At 46.9% G+C, this 13,162-nt stretch overlaps 1 protein-coding gene across 1 annotated transcript; it reads right to left on the bottom strand.

Annotated features, from left to right (window-relative positions):
* Positions 1–3,582: 3,582 nt before the first annotated feature.
* LOC118853850 (glutathione S-transferase theta-2-like) lies at positions 3,583–11,336 on the bottom strand. The gene is made up of 6 exons (XM_036764084.1): positions 11,225–11,336; positions 7,958–8,045; positions 6,853–7,003; positions 6,502–6,675; positions 5,039–5,248; positions 3,583–3,672 (listed from the first exon to the last, which is right to left on the bottom strand). Exons 1-5 carry the CDS (start codon positions 11,334–11,336, stop codon positions 5,045–5,047), a joined length of 729 nt encoding a protein of 242 aa, XP_036619979.1. The 3' UTR covers positions 3,583–3,672; positions 5,039–5,044.
* Between the last annotated feature and the right edge of the window lie 1,826 nt (positions 11,337–13,162).

Raw genomic sequence — 13,162 nt, 5'->3', positions numbered from 1 at the left:
GTGTATTGTAGTTTGTCAAAAGTCTTTTCTGCATCTATTGAGATAATCATATGGTTTATTTTTTTTTCAAAGGGAGATCTGACTTCTCTCCCTCCCAAGTACCAACCCCCCACCCCCAACCTCTGCCCATGAGAAAGCAAGAAAAATATGGTAAAAGCAAAATCTCTGATTGGTCACGTTGTAAAAAAGAAACCTCAGTTTACATTGAATAGATCAGTGTTCCCTGAAGGTGGGCAGCAGGTTTCATCATGAATTCTCTGGAATTCTGGTTGGTCGTTGTGTTGATCAGGGTTCCTAAGACTTTCAAAACTGATTGTCTTTAGTAGAATGTTAATGTATAAACTGTCTCCTGGTTGTGTTTACTTCACTTTATATCAGTTTATCTAAGTATTCCTAGATTTTTCTGAAACCATCCTACTCATTATGTCTTATAGCACAAGAGTGTTCCATCACATCCATATACCATAACCAGATATTCTCTAATTGATGGGAATCCCCTGTTTCCAATTCCTTGTTACTAGCCAAAGAACTAATATAATCACCTTTGTACATGTGGATAATTTTCCTCTTTATTATCTCTCTGGGTGTATAGATCTAAGGTGACTTGCTGGGTCAAAGGTTATGCACAGTTCATTAGCCCCATCTGAACCCCTTTCAGTCCAGTCTATCCCCAAAGCAGGTAACAGGATAAAGCTGCTCCTTCTGGTCTCTCACAGTCACACTCCTAATGGGATTCTCAGCTCCTCATATGTGTCCCTTACCTGCCAGTCCTTCCCATGCCTTTTCCTTTCAGGCCCCTGTGTACAACAACCAGGTTGATCTTCTTTTCACTGTGGCACTCCCTAACTATCTGAGCCCAGAGGCTCGTAGAATACAGAGACAAAAGGGACCTCCAAGGCCCTCAGATCCAACCCAGACCTGGCCAGAAATCCTCTCCATAAAAGTCTTCCCAAGTGGCTTTCCAGCATATGAGCTCCAGGTACTGGAACCTCCTATGGCCTAGAGTCAGCTCACTCCACTAATTATTAGGAGGTTTTTCCTCTAGACTGAAGAGAAATCTGCCTCTTTGCACCACAACCCCCTCCACCATTGATCCTCGTTCTGACTTCTGGAGAAAAGAACAGGCCTGGTCCCTTCTCTAGATGACAGCCCTTCATACACTTAAACACAACCATGTCCCTTGATGCCACCACTCCACCCCCAGTGTTCTCAAACATCCTTGTTCACTGAAATTCCCAAATTTTTCAATTCAGCCATATGTAAAGGAGGCATTCCACACTCTGATCTCAATAAATATAAAGGAATAGGGAAGTTTTAAATATGAAAGTAAGACCATTCATGCTCTGTGATCTGTTTGAATCAATAAGGCAATTGTTGATTGGCTGACAAAAGGGGCTGCCAGCACCTTTGAGGGCTTTAAATATCAGGAGGAATTTCAGAAGTTAGACCATCTGTCATGCAGTCAAGCAGTAAGAGATTCCAGGACCAGGAAAGGTTTGCAGTGGAAAGTCACAAATTTTTGCCCATACTAGAGGGAAAAAGTGAGGACAGATGAGCCCAGAGGGAGCATTACACCCCCCTTTCTATTATTAATAATAATATTTGAAAAATTAGGCCAGTAGCTAAGACACATCCATAGGGAACACTAAGAACTAACACTGACACAGATGGATACAGGAAAAATAGCCACCCCACGAAGGAAAAAGATTCAATAACTGCAATTTCCTCTAACTGGAGAAGAATATTGGCTACACTCTTAAGTTTCTTGTTGTTCAATTATGTCTGACTCTTCAGGACTTCCTTTGGGGTTTTCTTGGCAAAGACATTGGAGTGGTTTGCCATTTCCTTCTCCAGCTCAATTTACAGGTGAGGAAATTGAAGCAAACAGGGTTATGTGACTTGCCCAGGGTCACACAGTTAAGTGTCTGAGGCCAGATCTGAACTCATGAAAATGATCCTCTGACTCTAGGCCTGGTGCTCTATCCACTGCATCCCCTAGCTGCCTCTTCTGGTCTTAAGAGAAGACTTTTAATAACCAGAAGCTATGACTTAGCCCTTTTCCCTGTGTGCTGTCCACATGTACATTGCACCATCACTGTATGCAACTGTTAGAGACCACTGTCCCAAGGAGTTGTGTGTACTTATGGTAGAGTGTGGTCCAGACTGTTGGGAGTGGAGGGGGGGGCGGGGATTTCAGTATTCTCAATATACCACTGTAGTAAGTCCTTGTCCAAAACTTAGTGGAAGTCTGGCTGGTTTTCAATGGGAAGCACACCAATGGGGGCTCCTAAGCAAAGTATTAAAAACCAGCCCCTTAAAGTTACCTCCAAAAACCTTTTCCTTTTAGGCACCTGCCCACAAAAACCAGGTTGATCTTCTTTTCACTGTGGCACTCCCTAAGGGGAAAAACAGTTAACTGCCTCCTGGGACCCAGCCCCTCAACATGCATTGGAGTTGGGGAAGTAATCCAGAGGTGCTACCACAAATGTGGCATGGTCCCAAGACCTTTCACCATTCTAGTGGCCAGGAGGAGTGGTGGGCAAGCTTCTACCTCTTCACTGTCACTCAGGGATCATTGTCTTTTTTCTCTAGAACTTGGACACCCGTGTTGTTCTGTTTCGTGACCGCCTCACCTGGTTCACTATTGCAAGTAAGTCCTGTCCTACTCCTTGGCCATCTTGTCAACAGCTGACTTTCTGCCAGACACTGCCCTCCCCCTGGCTCTGGACCCACCATCAAATCAACTCTGGCATTGTTCCTGGAAGGAGTGTGTCTGTCTACTCTTCCAGAATCCAATCATTATCCCAGGAGCACAGAGCCTGGAATCAGGAAGACCTGAGTTCAAATCCAGCCTTAGACACTTACTTGCTGTGTGACCCTGGGTAAGTCATTTCACTGGTTTGCCTTGGGTTCCTACACCATAAAATGGAGATAATAAGAGAAACTACTTCACAGCGTTGTTGTTGAGGATCGAATGAGATGATAATTATAATGTGCTCAGCACAGTGCCTGGCACTTATTGAGCGCTCCAGAGGTGTTAGCTACTATTAGTTATCATTATCGATCCTTACAATGCCCTGGGAACTAGGTGGTGTTACTGTCCACGTCTTACAGATGAGTTACCAGGAAACTGAAATCCTGTGACATGATGTTTATTTGAGTCTCAGAGACTAGTTTGTTTGACATAGGCAGAGAATGGAAAAAGCTAATGGGGAAAGGGGTTTCTCTCCTTTGCTTCGTAAACGAGAATAGAGAATGAGAGCTGATTGATTAGTCCATGACATTGTGCGTTTCTGTAAATTACAGAGAGGAAAGAATGAGTGAACAGACAAATAAACAAATGAATGAAAAAGTGTTTATTCAGTTCTTACTCTGTATCAGGCACTATGCCAAATGCTTGGAATACAAAAATAAGCCAACAAGACTGTCCCAGCCATCACAGAACTTACTTACATCTTAATGGGGTGGGGGAGACAACAGAAAGGGGAGCTAGGCCATGAGGAGGGGGTGGAGGACATGGGCATATAGTTTGGAAAGAGTGGGAAGTGGAATGGAGGCTGGAGAGAGTTCGTCTGTCAGAGTCCAGTGTCCCAGAGGCAGAGTCCAGGATCTGGAGTGAGGAGGAGGAGGAAGGCAGATGACCAGATTACAGACAGCATTGTTTGGAAATGTCTGGGAAAATATCAGAACACAGCCTTTGGCTGGATTATTGTGAAATTAGTCTGGTATATCCAGTTCCTCCATAGTGAGTACTAGTAATGTTGGATTATTCTTCAATAATTGATCTTCAAATATTTGAGAGTCTGTCATGTGGAAGAGCAATTAAACATGTTCTCCTCAGCCTCAGAGGGCAGAGAAGAGCAATGGGGAAACATTGCAAAGAGTCAGATTTAGCATCAACATAATGAAAAACCACCTGGCTTTTGGAACTATCTGAAACTTTGGATAGGCTGTGTCCAAAGGGAGTGAGTTCCCCACCACTCGCCATCCAGAATTTTAAACCACATGAACATCCCTTTGGGATGGTAGAGAGAGTATTCCAGTTTGGCGCACATTAGACCAGGTGGGCTCTGGGGTCCTTTGGCCTCCAAAGGCAGCCCTCTCCCCACTCCTCCAGGTGTGTCTCTGTCCCTGTTGAGCCCTTTGGAGCTCTTAGTTCATTTAAAGCCCTAGGATCTTTTGTCCTTGAATTGCCATCAAGACAAGTAGTTTCCTATTCAGTTTTAGTGTTGGATTTAAATTTTTTTTAATATGATTTTACGTGTTTGTGTAAAACCTATAAATTCTCTGTCCAGGCTGAGGATTCCAGACAACTGGGATCTTTTTCCTCAAACACTGTTGGTTGGTTCATTGATCTCTCCCTATGTGTGGATATGAGCTTGTCAGTGTGTGTAAGTGGGGAATTCTTTGAGGTATCCAGATGTGTGCTGGTGTGCACATGCATGGAGGTTTGTGGATGGTGGTCATGAATTTAGGTAGAAGGAGGCAATATCTATGGATGCATCTGTCTGCACTGAGCTTTTCATCACTGGAGCTCATTCCTTTGAGGATTCTGACCTAGGGAGAAATTCTAGAACAGAAGCAGATCCTGCTTATCAGGACCTTATTTACTTTAATCCTCGCTGACTGAGGAGGGCCTGGACCCTGGTTTTTCTTTCTGCCCATCAGCTTCTGCAAAGGTCTGAGGCTGTCTAAGTTAGAAGGTGTAGGTTCTGTCCCTGAAGCATTCCCAGGTGCTACAGCCTGGGAATACCTGGGGGGTGGGGACTACAGAGGAGCTGGCTGGTCCTCAATGCACAGGAGAATGGGATGTGAAGAGAGGGGAAGCCAACTTCAGGCCCTGAACCAAGAAGCAATTATAGAAGATGGGTTTCCTTGAGCCTGGCTTGGGAGGCTGTTGCTGAAGATAGGAATTACATTTCTAGGGAAAAGAGACAAGGCGCCAGAAATTTTTCCTTCTCTTCCTCTTCTCTTCACATCCAGATGGCTTCCCCCTCACTTGGCCCTAGTTCCCTCATCCCACAGCCCTCCATCTCACCTTGTATTAGGGGATCTTTGAAAGACGTAATCTCATCCAATCCAGAGTGGCAGAGGGGATGTCCTTCAAGGACTTGGGCTCTGCACAAAATTTACAGATGGCTTCCCGGGTCTCTTGGCATAGCTTCTCCCCCAAGGTGGCCTCCACCCGCCCACGCCAAGCTGCCAGCTTGGGCCTTCCCTCGAAGACATCAAAACCAGCATAGAAGGTCTGCAGGAAAACACCTCAAACTCAGTATTTCCCAAATTCCCCACTAACTCCCCTTGGGGAAAGGCAGAGCACTAACCACTGGGGGGCTTAAGATGAACTTGATGAAGGAGATATCTGAGCTCAGACTTGGAGGGGAGGAAGCTGAGGATTCCAGGGGTGGGGGTAGTGGCAGGGTGGTAAAGAAGGAAAGGATTCCAGGCATGGGAGAGTTTGCGTTTGGGTGTGGAGATTGGAAATCTGTTCACTAATCCTACCCCTTCCATCCAAACTTTCTGTTCCACCTTCCTTCCAATCACCTTGATTTGCAAACTTGGGGTTATCTCTGATATTTCCTCTATAACAACTCCTAGCCAATCAGTTATTAAGTATCCTTAATTCCAACTCCCCAAGAAATACTTCCCTCATTCCCTAGTGAAACTAGGGACTCATCATCTCTTACTTAGAAAAGAGGTGTGTAATTCATTTCTTTCTAATCCATCTGCCTCACAGCTCCCAAAAATCACCTTCCTAAAATAAAATTAACCCTACCTGTGAAACTCTCTTGCTCAACATTCTTCAAAGGTTCCCCATTGCCTTGCCCAAAGAATACAGTGTAAATAGACCAGACTTGAACATTTGTCGTCCTGGTCTTCACAGTCTGATTTCACACGACTCCCTTTCGTGGTGTCTGTGTCCCAGGAAAACTGATCACTGAGCTTGTCTCTGAACTTGGCATCCCATTTCTAACCTCCACACCTAAACACACAAACTCTCCCATGCCTGGAATCCTCAGCTCCCCTTCCAAGTCTGAGTTCAGGCACTGCCTTCTTCATCAAGTCTTTTCTGAGCTCTCCAGAGGTTAGCTTTCTGCCCTTCTTCAAGTAACCTTCCATTTATTCCCTTATCTGTATCCACATGATATCTTCCAGTAAAACACCAAGTCCTTGAGGGCAGAGGCTTCCTCTCCCCTCACACCCCAACTCCTACCCTCATCCTAGGGCACTTTAACCTCCACATTCCTTCTCCCTCAAAAACTCAGATTTCATGGGTTCTCCATCTACCCATTTTCCATGACCCATACCACCACCGCACCTCAGTTATACACAGAAATAGCTAAACTCTTGACCTCACCATCACCCACAAATCTTCTACTTCCATACACATGAACTCAGAAATTCCTTTATCTTATCATACTCTTCAATGGTTCCAGCTTTCCTTCTGCCTCACACTCTAACATTTTTCTTGGTCCCCAGGGCAGAATCTGTCCCCAACACCTGCATCAGTTCCTCCAGCGCCATCAGATCAGCAAAGGATATCTGGTCACTAGTGAGGAAGGGTTTGTCCTGCAGGAACTTCTGCTCCAGATGTTGTAGGGATTGCATCATGAAGGCTATGTTCCTGTCCACTTTCTCCTTGGGGATGTGGACATCAATGAGAGGAGCCAGTACCTGTCAGAGTGGGGGAGGAGGGTTCAGTCTCAGCTCCGCACAAAAGGTCACTTCCTCAAGTCCATCTGGGTTCATCTCTCCACCTGAAGGCTTTAGGGACTCTGATCAAGCCTAAAGTTCAGGGCAGGTTTTAAGGACTCCTTATCCCTCACCCTCAGCTCAGGCCCATTGTCTTACCCGGATCCATAACATTGTGCCAAACGTGCCTCGAATGGAGTCAGCATGCCAGTACAGATATTCTTCAACCCGTGCCCGGGCCTGCAGGTATAGAGGATACCAGTGAGCTGGGGTGTTGTATTTCTGACTCAGGTAGTGCAGGATGGCTACACTGAGAGGGGAGGAAGGACAGCCTTGGTCAACACCCTCCAGCTGGCCCCTTTCCAGGATTCTCTCCCTTGTGCCTTCTCAGGGCACATTAGGTTTATAGGGGCAGTATTGTCAAGCATTTCCATAAATAGACCCCTTCCTTCAGAACATTAAAGATTTCCTTTGGCCATCTCATCCTGCTATTCTTGTGCAATTCTCCCCACCCCCACCCACACCTCTCTGTCTCTCTTTCTCTTCTTGGTCTGTCTCTGTCTCTCTTTTTCTGTGGCTAAGAGTGAGTTTGTTGAAGGTTGACTGTGGAGGACAGAAGACGATGTGATCTCCCCCCAAGACCAGCATCCTGGCCCTTGACTTTCAGTGCTTGTCAGAGCCAAAAGGGCCTTCGAGACAAGCCATCCAAATGCCCTTGAATTACACCAGGAGGATAAAAGAAGAAAAAAAACAAAGAAAAAAAAGAGGACACTTGTAATTTAGAGACAAAGCCAGGACTAGAACCCAGGACCCAAATGTCCTCTCTTCTCCACCTCCAAGATCTATCCACTACACATTTCTCTCTCTTTCTCCTTGTGCCATGGACATTGTTCTGGTCTCCAAGAAAGCTGAGACTATGTAGCCAAGGTGAAATGCAACACAGTGTGTGTCTTTAGGCCTGAGGTTGGCTGAATCATGACGGTTAACCCATTCAAAGGCAGAAGGCCCCATTATCTCTCCCTCCCTCTCTCTATCCTTCCTTTCCTTTCCCTCTCCCTCTCTGACAGTCTCTCTCTGTCTCCCTTTCACCCCTGTACTAACTTCACAACCTTAGCCGAACTTTACAAAAATAACAAGGGTTCATCTCACTCCAAAAGTCTTTCAAAGACAGATAGTGAAGGAAAATTTAGGAAGACAATGAGGGTGTGAGTGTGGGAGGGCACAAGGGCAGTAGGGGAGCTGGGCCCAGGGCCAGGAAAGGTACCTCTCTGCCAAGGTGAAATCTCCATCTTTCATGGCCGGCAGTCTCTTCAGGCTGTTCACTTTGGCAAAGTCATCAGTCATGTGCTGCCCTAAAGGGAGAGCAGATGTGCCAAAGGAGGCAAGAAGGCCCCTGTCCCCTCCCCCCAACCTGTAGTCCTCAGGGAGCTGGCCACTGCTTCTCGGTGCTTGGGCATCCATGAAGGGTGGTGACGCACTGGTTGCCCAGGTTCTCATTGTGGGGCAGTTGGCCAGGATGTGTTGGTGAGCATATTAGGGCTGTCACTATTATCCTCACTCTTTGTGACTCCTCCCTCCTGGGGAAAGGGCTTGTCCAAGGAGGTGACCAAGGTCATGAACATGGCCAGCTCAAGGTCAAGGTAGGGAGAACTGCACAGGACACAGCCCTGAAGGCCTCTTCCAGTCAGCCTAGTCCAAACTGTTTGTTCCAGAAGAGATCAAGCAGGTGAAAGGAGCAACAAGAGGGTGTGCCTGATTCTGACCAAAAGGGAGAGAAAGACCAGTTGCTAATGTGGAAATGATGGAACCCCTGGGGAGAGGTGGTCATTCCACCTGAGAGCTTGTGATTTTGTTGCTGTTCAGTCATTTTCAGTCTTGTCTGACTCTCAGTGACCCCATTTAAGGTTTTCTTGGCAAAGATACTGGAGGGGTTTGCCATTTCCTTCTTCAGCCCATTATATAGATGAGAAAACTGAGGTAAACAGGGTAAAGTGACTTGTTCAGGGTCACACAGCTAGTAAGTGTCTGAGGCCATATCTGAATTCAGAAAGATGAGTCTTCCTGACTCTAGGCCCAGCACTCTATCCACTGTGCCACCTAGCTGCCCTAGAGTTTTCAATAAAACACTGCAAAGTGGGTGTGGTCTCCTGCGCACCCTGAATTTCTGAAGAACAGATCCCCAAGGGTTCAGGGAAAGTTTAGGTCCCATCTCATGCACCAGCAGTCTGTAAGGAAAGTTACCCCAAACCAATGGGTGGCTCTCAGCAATGAAATTAATCTCTGAAGATGCAAAGAAATGATTCCATGAGATATGGAAACATTGGAGATGTCTAAAGAGATGGATGTGAGGCCACTCAGACTTTCTGAACAATGAGGTCATCACACTGGTAGATGGGATAATGTAATAGCCCTAGTGTGTGTAGGTTACAGCGAGTCATCTGACAAAGTGCCTCATTTTATCTGAGTGTAAAAGATGGAGAGGGCTAGAATAGGTTCCCAAAGTGGGCAATACTGCCCCTTGGGGAGTGCTGGAATAGCCCAGGGGAGTGGTAGTAGCCTTGGGTGCAATGTGGGGGGGGGCAGTGAATAAAAACAAAGGGGAGGTAGAAGCATAAGGAAATAAGAGAAGATAAGAAAATTTTGAAAAAAACCATTTGTACGTGTCTCATCAGTTGTGTAACAGAATTAAAGTTGTAGTGATTACATTATTTTCCAAATAAACACAGAAAATGCAAGTTACAACAGACCAATGGTCAAGTCTGCTGACAGATCTTAACAAGCAAGTGTTGGCAAGCAAGCCTGTAGCACATTGTCAGGAAGTCCAGCATACATAGACACGAATATGTCAGACCTTCACGCCAGGTGCCCTCCTTCCCTTGGCAGCTTTTTTTTTTTAAATATATTTTCTTTCCCACAACATTGTGAGCTCCTTGCATGTGGGGACTGTCTTTTCCCTTTCTTTGGGTCCCTTGGCATTTATATAGAACTTTAAACATTTGCAAGGAGCTTTGAATTCGTTAACTCATTTATCCTCACAACAACTTCATAATATGGGCACTATATTCCCTTTCAGAGGAGGAAACTTGCACTGAAGTGTAAGTGGCTTGCCTATGGTCACAAAACTAGTAACTAATGAAGGAGTTGAACTCAGTTCTTCCATGTACTTCAAGGCCAATACTCTATCCACAGTACCACCTAGCTGCCCAGGATTGATTAACTCCTGAGAGACTGAGGGATTTTACAGAGGAAAATGTTTGGTACAATTGGAAAAGGTGACTTTCTCCAGTTCATTTAATAAATACTGAATGAAGTGGGCTGAGGACCCTGAGCTAAGTTGATTAAAATTATGTGTGTGCAAATTGTATTAATTAATGGGAAATATACACACATGATCCCTGGATGTGGCTTGTCCTTCGTTCTCAAAGAGGACCATGACATCAGGAAGATGATGCCATGACTTGCAAGTGAATTGGAGTCCAGGGAGGGAGGGCTGTGCAAAGTCACCAGCCTCACTTCTCCACAGCCATCTGAATCCAGTGACCATATACAGATCAGGACAACTGGAGATGGCCCCACCCCTGGAAGACTCTGGAGTTTGAGGTATTAAGATGAAAGATGAGGCTGAGTCAAGTAGCTGGCTCTAGAGGCCAGCCAGTTTCCAGGGCAGCCCTCAGTCTCCTGCTCAACCCATTCATTGGTCCTCGTTGAGAAGGAAGGAGGAACACCAAGGCAGCAGCACTTCCTCTTCCAACCCACTTTTCTCCCTCCAGTTTGTCAGTCAATGCCTTACCTGTCTGTTCCTCTCCTCCTTGTCTTTCCTCCCACTAGTTTATCCATACCGGAGAGTTTTGATTTTCCCACTTAATCCAGTTATCTTTAGACTACCTAACTAAATCTTTTCGAAAGAGTAACTAGTTGGCCAACAAAGGCAAGCCGTTTAACGTGGTCATGGAATTTAAGGGTGCCAAAAAGAAAAAAGGGTTGTTTCCCTTGCAAGGATGGGAGGTTATATTATTATGTAGAGAAGCTGGGAAGGAAAGAAAAAAGGAAGAGAGGGAGGAAGGAAGAGGGAGGGGGAGAAAAAGGAAGGAAAGAGGGAGACAGGAGCATAGAGAAGAGGAAGGGGAAGGTACAGGGAGAAAAAGAGGGAGAGAAAGAAGAGAGAGAGAGCAAAGGGGATGGCGACAGGGAGTCAGAGAGGAGGAAGGTCCACGGCCATCTTGAGCTCCTGCCTCCGTTCTCATTTTGGTTCCACCACCCCCCACCCCAATACCTAGGACGATAGAGTCGGGGTGGGGCGGTGCTGTCCTCTCTTCCCTAAGGAGCCCGGGGCCCATCTTCAGCATCCCCCACCCCCACTTTCAGTCTGAAGGGGGCAGGGGGCTTGGCTGGGATGGAGGCGGGGAATGGACTCCTGGACGTTTGGACTCCTCTGGACTCGAGCTGAGCTCAGGGTGAATGGGGGTAGGGTTTGTTTAAGGGTGGCGCAGAGATTGTTTGGGATCGGGGGCAGCCAGGTCTGGGAGCTTACCCCGGAGCAGCTCCATGCTCTGCATCTGGAAGGGGATGCGATTAACCTTGGCGAAGAGGTAGACCACACGGCAGGGCTGGGACATAAAGTCCAGATACAGCGCCAAACCCATGGCTGTGAAGAGCTGCGGAATCCAATCTGGAGATCTAGGAAGTGGGGCCCAAATGGCCCAGCCTAAATAGGGTTCGGGCAGTCCCTCCCTGCCTCGAGAAGGCCAATGAAAAGGGGAAGGGAGTGTTCCTCACATTGTATAGGAATAAACAATACTCCTTGGAAAGCCAGGAATATTTTAATTATATTTTACATTTTATTGGTCTGAATAAATGGGCACGTCCCCTGAATAGAGTAAGGGGGGTACAAAGACTCAGACTGATGCCAGTCCTTTTATTGACCCCCACTTGGAATCTCCAGCCAGGCTCTTCATTGTCTCCACCTCCCTGACTGCCTACCTCATGCCCTCCTCAAATGGCTCATTAAGCATGCCTACAAGCCTCTGACCTTTCACCCCACCAGAAGCCTGGTCTCTGCTAGTTCACAGCTCTGATTAGAACAGGTTGGAATCAGTCACCTGACTTACATTCTGCAAAAGCTGGGGGGGGGGCAGATACTTTCTACTCTGTGTAAACAAATCTGCCCCCCCACCCACCCATTTCTCATAGGCTGCAGAGGCCTGACTAGCTCCTAGGGACGCAATGTAACATCCTCCTGGAGCCCCTTTTTCTCCCGCCTGAGACTCTGGGCTCAAGGCCAGTATGGGGAAGAAGGAGAAGCACTTGATTCTGTAGACCTGTTGCCTTCCTTCCCTCCCCACCCCACCTCCCAGGCTTGCTTCCAGGCATCTGACCTTGGGAGAGACAAGTCTCCAAGTCTCTGGGCCTCCTTTCTCCTCTGTAAACCAGATGTCCTTGCTGGGTCCTTTGCTTCGGTCACCATGTTGGAGGACTAGTCTGGCTGGACAAACCTTGAAATGGCCATTGCCCTTGGAGCTGGTCTGATTGCAGGCAGAATGGGACAAACCAGGCCTCTTTCATGATCCTGTTCCCACCCACCTGCTTCCACAGGGGCCCAACCACTACCTGACCCACCCCCCCATCCAGCTGTGCTCCTCCCTCCCCTGCCCTTCCAGCAGGATGCAAGGGGATGGAGGCAGAGGCCTTTCTTTGAGTCTCTGCCAATCCAGTTACTACCTGTGACACTTGGGCAAGTTCTGGCACCTCTCCGGGCCCAGTTTCCTGATCTGGAAAATGAGGGGATTGTTGGAGTCGCTGGAAGAATTATGATGTTTGTGTCAGCGCTAAATCTGTGGTCCCATGTTGGGGGTGGGGTGGGGGAGAGAGACAGACAGACAGAGAAAGAGACACAAGATAAAGATATATACAGACACAGAGAAACAGACAGAGCAGAGATAGAGACGACGGCGGGGGGGGGGGCGGTGCGGTGCAGAGAGGCAGAGACAGAGGAAGAGAGATTAAAATAGAAAGAAAGAAGAGGATAGAAAGAGAGACAGAGACAGAAACAGACACAGAAGAAGAGAGAGAGATTGAGACAGAGATAAAGAGGAAGACAGAGACAGAGAGATAGACAGAGATGGCAGAGATAGAGACATAGAAACAGAGAGAGAGAGGAGAGAGACAGAGAGAGACAGAGAGAGACAGAGAGAGAGCAGAGAGAGAGATTGAGAGAGAGAGAGAGAGAGAGAGAGGCTTGTTAACAAAAAATCAAGTCAAATTTTTTCCCCCAAGTTGTCATCCTTTGAGGGGCTTCTGGACAGTAGAGCCCTATCCCTGCTTCCCACCCCTCCCCTTTTCTGGAGCCACAGAACATAGAAATACACCCCCCACACACACCACACACTTTGCTGGCTCCCATCTCTACCCTCACACTTCTCTCAATACCTTCTTTTTTAAAAAAACAAAAACAAAAACATGGTTCTCTTGA

This window comes from Trichosurus vulpecula, chromosome 1 (genome assembly GCF_011100635.1).
Source record: "Trichosurus vulpecula isolate mTriVul1 chromosome 1, mTriVul1.pri, whole genome shotgun sequence".
NCBI lineage: Eukaryota > Metazoa > Chordata > Mammalia > Diprotodontia > Phalangeridae > Trichosurus > Trichosurus vulpecula.
The sequence above is the reverse complement of the archived record's forward strand: the minus strand, read 5'-3'. Positions and strand labels throughout refer to the sequence as shown.